A 7,099-nucleotide genomic window follows, 5' to 3' on the forward strand; every position below is an offset into this window, starting at 1 on the left:
AAAAAAAAAAAAAAAAAAAAAAAAAAAAAAAAAGCAAAAGAAAGGGGTCTGCCGCTATACAGCACTTGGCAGTGGCCCAGGCTTTTTCTCTCAAAGCCCCGTCCTTGGCATTCCTCCACGGAACCCCGCACAGACCTTTAGGAGATGGGTTTTAAACATACGAGGCACCTGGTCGTGCAGGAGACAACAGTCAGAACGCTCCGGATAACCCATAGAAGTTTTTGTTTGGGTCATTTTGAATAACTTTGTTTCTTGTTAGAAAACCTGTAACACATTTTTTGTACCAAATTTGAAGCAGGAAATGCATAAAGAAGAAAGTAATAGAAGTAAGTAAGTAATCCTGCTCCCCCAAGCTAAGGACTGTTAACCTCTTGCTGTATATCCTTTATTTCTTCAAAAATGGGATCACACACAACACGTAGCTTTAGAAGTTGCATTTCCCCCTTACATTATACACCTTTCCCCTGTCATTACACATCCTTCCGTCACGTCACAGTGAATGGCTGGCTGCCTAGAGTTCTAGCCTGGGAATATATGAGCGTTTATCTAGCCAGTGCGCCGTCACTGGACATCTATGTTGTTTCCATTCATCATAAACACCGAAGTGAATGTCATTGTAGCAAAATCTTGGTGCTTCTGCAAGCAGTGTATGTGTGTGTGTATATCTCTGTCTGTCTATCTGTTTATCTCTATATATCAGATTGCCTTGTCCTTGCTGGGAATGCAGGACTAAGGCCATTGGACCTTCACCCAGATGCCAGGAAATTAACCTTTTTCAGGTTTCCCAGGACACTTTTTACTAACTCTACCTAAGGGGTCATCATTTAGAAGAGAAAGAATGCCACTTCCTTTGAACGTCTTCTCTCATATCCACTGGGTCTGGAAGTGTGGTTTGAGTCATCCTATTTTTCCTCTTTGTAGGAAACATATCTGTGTATTGCCATCTTTGGGGGAGAAAGACTTGAAACAGTGGCTTACTTTTTCACTCTTATATAGAGTACTGTGTCAATACCACCTTCTTTCCCCTTTCCCTCTCACCTCTCCACACCCTCCCAAACACCTCATAAACACACAGCCTATTTAATTGCTTCTTAGTATCTCTGTATTTAAATTTTTAATCCTACCTCCCATATCTTCTCTATAAATCCTTCATCATTTTTGTTTCGCCTCCAAATCCTTCCTAACTTTTCAAGATCTAGAGGGCCTTGAGGCATCAGAATTAAGTACAGAGAAATTTGAATTACCACCCCCCCCATCCCACCCTTGGTCCCTACATCCCATGTCTGAGAGTTTGTATATATTTGGGGGAGACCTGGTAAAGGCATCTCGTCTTCTCTGCACTTTTAGATTACACACTGATTCATTCACTCATTCAACAGATACTGATGGGCATCTCCTATAGGCTAAGCTCTGTGCCAGGTACCAAGGCTGCAACTGGGAATAAGAGGTACATGGTTCCTGACCACAGGAAGCTTATGGCAATGGTGGCTCAAAGTTTGACGTTTGATATGGAACAATTTTACTCGTGGACTTAAACCAGCAGGATACATTTGTGCTTTAAAGAAGTGTAATTACTGTACTCGCTTCCCTTCGTTCCTATCCATCCCCATATGGGTATGTACATTGAATTCATGTTTACTCTTTTTCCTGTTAGCACCTGTAGGTTTTTCATAGCAAAATGGGATTGGTGGATATGGACATATTCCTAAAAGGCCATTGGAGGGAATGATCGAGGAAATACATTAGTCAGGACTCCCCATCCTGGGGCCTCTCCACCTAGTTTGAGCTGTTTATGTTTATCAAATTCAAAGAGCAAGCTTCGATTGGCAGCTCATGGATCATAGGTTATGTAGGAGGAAACTGCCTTTGGAATAAAATCTCAAAATGAAAGGATACAGGCATTGTAAGGTAGTTAAGCTTAGATTAAAAGAAAGCTTGGTTGGAGGCGGGTGTTATTCTAGGTAATTGGATTTTCAGATTAAATGAAGATTAACAAACAAGACCTTTTCATTTTAAAACATTGCTTTAAAATTCCCTACATGTATTGCTTAGTAAGTAAGCAGAAGAAAACAAACAGTATTTGTAACTGTGATTTTTTTCTATAATGGTGCCAAGCAGTGATTCTAAATATGATTATTTTCCCACCACAGGGATAGAAGGCATAGAGGTAAGGCTGAATATGAGCTCACCTAAAGATATCTCTGGAAGATTCTTCGTTTAAAAAGATTCCTTGCCACAGGAACTCTTATTTTCCTCTGCTTTGTCCTAAAATAGGAAAATTCTAGTACAGTAATCATTTTTGACCAAGTGATTCCAGTGAATTGGTTTACATTCATCCAGCTTTTGATCTTCACAGCGAGGGAGAAAGAGTAGGAGGGTTATCCCCATATTTTACCAAGAGACGCTGCCATTCTGTAAGTACACCTTAGCAAAGATGGAATCCAAAATGGATAACGATTGTCCACAGCAATGAGGGCAGCGTTTTAGCAGCAGGCACCAAATTAGACGTGAGCTTGCTGTGCTGGCAGGCAGGGCTGTTCTCTGGGGCTGCAGAATCGCTGGTCACTGATCCGCAGGGGTAGTGATCCTTTGCCCCCGGAAATGGTCTCCTCTCAGACAAGTCCTTTTAGACACTTCACTATGCAGTAGACCTGGTGGTTCTGGAAAAGGATCAGGAGGGAATGGAGGAGAGGCAGGTTAGAGGCAGCTTCCTCTCCACCTGTGTGTCCTTCCCCACTGGCCTATCAACCGTGTGAGAGCAGGGACCATGTCTGGCATGTCACTGTTAAGTTCAGTACCAAGCTGAGTGCTTGGCACACGGCAGCAAATGTTTACAAAAAAGAGAGAGGCTCTGAGCAGGAAAAGATGGATGACAGATGCTCACATGGATGAAGTGACCAACGGGCATCAGTGGAAAGATCCCATAGAAAGAAAGATCCCTGGTCTAGGAAATCTTAGTCCCAGTTCTGCCACTCTCTCTAGCACACAGATAATAGCACACTTTCTGCCTCGTGGTTATAATGAGGAGACAGACAAAATAGAAGTGTCAGTGCTTTGAAAGGCACACTGCATTATGTTAACAAAAGCTATGTCAGCTAAGGTGTAATTCTGACAAGAGCATTTTCTTTTGGCTTTATCCAGTCTTCCCTTTCAAGCCCTGATATCTTTGACTCCCCAAGTCCTGAAGAAGATAAAGAAGAACACGTTTCACTTGCACACAGAGGAGTGGACGCGTCAAAGAAAACTTCAAAGACTGTTACCATATCCCAAGTGAGTGGCCAGCCGTGGCGAGGGTGTCCTGACAGCACGGGATCCCTGCCTTTACGTGTATGCTCTGATGATGAGTTATAAACCAAACAAGGATAAACAGATGTCTTAGTCATGTGGGGCTGCTGAAACAAAGCGCCATAGATTGGGTGACTTGTAAACAATAGAAATTTATTTCTCACATTTCTGGTGGCTGGACGCCCAAGATCAGGGTGCCAGCATGGTCAGGTTCTGATGAGGGATCTCTTGAGGGTTGTAGACTGCCAACTTCTCATTGTGTCCTCACATGGAGGAAATAGGGTGAGAGAGCTCTCTGGGGTCCCTTTTAGAAGGGCACTAACCCCGTTCATGAGAGCTCCACCCTCATGACCTAATCACCTTCCAAAGGTTCTATCTCCCAATACCGTCACAGCGGGGGTTAGGATTTTCACATATGAATTTTGGAAGGACACAAACATTCAGTCCATTGCAACAGGCAGCACAAGTTTTTGTCATTCTTTGGTGACAGTGACTTTGGTAATCAAAATCCCTAAGGAATGTGACAGTCTCCAAAACTGGGCAGAATCCCATGTTTTCTCTTGTGATTTGATCTCCTCTTCATACCATCAACCACACACACACACACACACACACACACACACACAATGCCCTCGCACACCACCACCACCACCACCACCACCATCGCAAGAACCAAAACAACTTTAAAAACCTAGAGGTGTCTAGAAAGACTACATTAAATATATTCAATGCTGTGCCCTCTGCCCACAGATTGTGACTTTTATGTTCAGAACTGGTGGTGCCACAAATTATGGTTGGCAGTTCATGAATTTGAATAACTAATGGGATTTCTTAAAGAAAAGCTCATTTGGATTCATTTATTAGGATAAATTTATAGTCATTTTAATGTTTAAAATGTTTAAAAACATTAATTTCATTGCACGCCCAGGGGATGGTATAGCTCTTTTATTACTGACTTGTGAGGAACAAAGAACACATTGTTTAGCAACTGCATGTGGCTTCTGAAGGGTACCCTGTACAAGTTCTGTTCGTCCTATGATTGTGAAGTAAGATTTTAAAATTCCATTTTCTCATGCTAAGAGAACCCAATCAATTGGAATTATTTTCTGTAAACATTAGCAGCTGCCTTCTGTCTAAAAGCAGAAAATGGAAGTCATTTTTAAAGCACTCGAAGCACGAATTAACACAAAGAAATCAAAGGTGATGTGGAATTTTCTTCTGATAGGTTTAAGAATTTATATGTATAGCTTTTCTTAAAAATCTGATAGAGTCAGCAAAAATATGATCCTATAAAACAGATCGATTGTAATTATTCACAAAACTGAAGCAGTCTTCCTTTATAAAAGGCTTCCATTTACAGAAATTGGATTTAGATCCGTTTTTTCTGGTGACCATAGGAATGCCTATAGTTGCAGCCTCTCCGACGTCCCTAGGGTGTCTCTATAGTGACATCTACTGGTGGGCAGTGGCTCATCACGTTTCTGAGTTGCACTGTTGTATCCCATTAGCCTATTTCACTTGCCTGGAGTTGTCATGTCTTGTTGTTTATTGCTTCTAGAAATTCCACCTGAACTAATTTGATCAGGGCATTTGGTGGCCTATACTCTGTGAGGGCTTATAACGAGTGCTTGTTAGCCGAAATGGGACGGGAGAGCGAGTCACGTAGGAAATGCCAAAAGAAGCGTTGATTGAAAAAGTGCCTGGAAGTCAGTCAGTGTGAGGACATCGGTGGGCTGAGGGAGGTGCGTGAGAATGTAAGGTGGGAAATGGGGAAAAGTATGAACCCAGGAATAGAAAAGACGCGAAGGAAATCAGGTCAGGAGAGCATGAATCTTCAGACTCAGGCAGCCACGGTCACGGTACCGGACTTGAGGGTCCAGCTGATGGGGAGGGAATTGAATCTCAGTTCTGCCGCTTAGGAGCTGTGAGACTTGGGGAATTTCTCAGCCACATCCCTAAGCCTCAGTTTCCTGCTCCGTCAAGCTGTGTGCCAACTAATCCTCATTTCAGTTGTCCAGCCAGCGTCCGGCATATAACCAGCGCTCCGTAAATGTCAGTCCCTCGCCCCTCTGACTATGACTCCTGCTAACAGTAAGCACAGGATGGTGGATTGCTCTCCCTGGCAGCAGAAAGTGATTTTCCTCAATGATAAGTTGGCAGAGAAAAGGCGAGCAGAAAGGCTGGGAATGATGGCCCATCTGCTTCTGGCTGACTCTGCCCAGTTCTCCCTGTAGCACAGCCTGAATCCAGACTCTGCCTCCTCACTGTGCCAACCCAGCCTTGTCTTGGCTCCCGGCCTGGGCGCCGGCAGCCTCAGCTCCCTCCCCTCCCCCGCTTCACCCCCCAATGTCCCGTCTACTACCTGCCCCCATCCTCCACACCCCACCTGGGATCTCACCTCCCCTTGCAGCTGCTGCCTCGCCTAGGCCTGCTGTGTGCCCCTGTTCCCCCCGACCCGTGACCGTCGTGTTCCCTGTGCCCTCCAGGCCCCCTCAGGGCACTTCTCCATCAGGCCTCCCCTGCCTGCCTCCTCCATCTTCAGCCTTGGCTCTTACCCTCAAGATACCTCCCAGCTCAGGGTCTCACCCGTCTTTGAAAGCAAACAAAACCCTTCCTTGATCCTGCCTCCTCCTGAGGCTTCTCCACGAACACTCTCTCCCTTTCTCCCATCTTCTTTCCTCAGCCGAGTGTTTGCAAAGAGAGTTCTAAACTTGCAGGCCACGCCCCTCATGTCCCATGCAGGCGCTCACCTGCCTTGATCAGATTTCAGTCTCCCTTGGCTCCACCAAATGGGCTCCCCCCTAATTCTCGTCTCAGCATCCTCTGGAAACTCCTCCAGGAGACTTCCATGACCCAGACCCTCTCCTGGTCTGGCTCCATCCCCTCTCAGCACTTTGTCCCAGTCCCCAAGGGCTCTCCCCTCTCCCTCCACCTCTTCAACTTGGGGCGTCCGCAGGTTCCATCATTGCGCCTCTTCTCATTCTTGGTCATCCACCCCCATGGCTTGCACTTCCTCTGGTGATTTCTCTGGCCCAACTCACTTTTTCAGTCATTGGCTCTGCCCATTGACCTTCCCCCCTTGGCCGTCCCTCAGGCTCCTAAAATTCCGTGTGTCCAAAACTGAGATCACTGTTTGGGCGTTCAGTCTGTTCTTCCTCCCATGAAAGGGTCAACCTTAACGCCCCCTTCCTCCATCCCCACCCATGGCCCTTGATCCATACTTCCTCCTCACCCACTATGGCCTGTCCAGGACCATATCCTCCTGGCCTTGGGGTGTCTGCTCTGGGAGGGCAGGGACTGCGTCTCTTGGTTGGATGAGCCTGCCATTGCCGCATCTCTCAAAGCTGTCTTCTCTCTATCCTCTTGGCCGCTGCCTGAGTCAAACCCTCACCATTTTTAGCTTTCACTGTATGAGAGTCTCCTAGCAATTGTCTAGACCTTCAGACCCACCAGCCCTTCAGCCTTTCTGCAGCCACAGTGATCTTGAGCTCAGCAGGCAATCTTTTTAACCCTTTCCGTAAGCCTCCTGTGTGCGCCCTACCTCCCTCTTGCCCCCCCTGACATTCTGGCTTCCCGTGAATGCAGTTCACTCTCGGGTCTCCAGGCCTCCGCTAGCGCGTTCCCTCCTCTAGAACTTCCCCCGCCCCCCACTTACTCTTGTCTGACCTCCTCCTCCAGGATGAGGCTGTCGGCTCCTGCCTGGTGCCCTCCCTCTGGGATGCTTGGTCCCTTCTGTATATTCTGTATATATATTCTGTATATACTTCTGCGGCGCTGTGTGCTTCCCTCCCTGCATGCACGCCCCCCCCCCCCC

General features: G+C 46.3%; 1 protein-coding gene across 2 annotated transcripts in view; it reads left to right on the top strand.

Moving 5' to 3' along the window:
• Positions 1–7,099, top strand: part of SH3KBP1 (SH3 domain containing kinase binding protein 1) — a 358,145-nt gene that overhangs the window by 344,912 nt on the left and 6,134 nt on the right. For both annotated transcript variants that reach the window (XM_007469312.1, XM_007469313.1), the window contains one exon: positions 3,142–3,270. In XM_007469312.1, coding sequence (XP_007469374.1) covers positions 3,142–3,270 — 129 coding nt within the window. The remainder of the gene's footprint in view (positions 1–3,141; positions 3,271–7,099) is intronic.

Source organism: Lipotes vexillifer, unplaced genomic scaffold, assembly GCF_000442215.2.
Source record: "Lipotes vexillifer unplaced genomic scaffold, Lipotes_vexillifer_v1.1 scaffold1442, whole genome shotgun sequence".
NCBI lineage: Eukaryota > Metazoa > Chordata > Mammalia > Artiodactyla > Lipotidae > Lipotes > Lipotes vexillifer.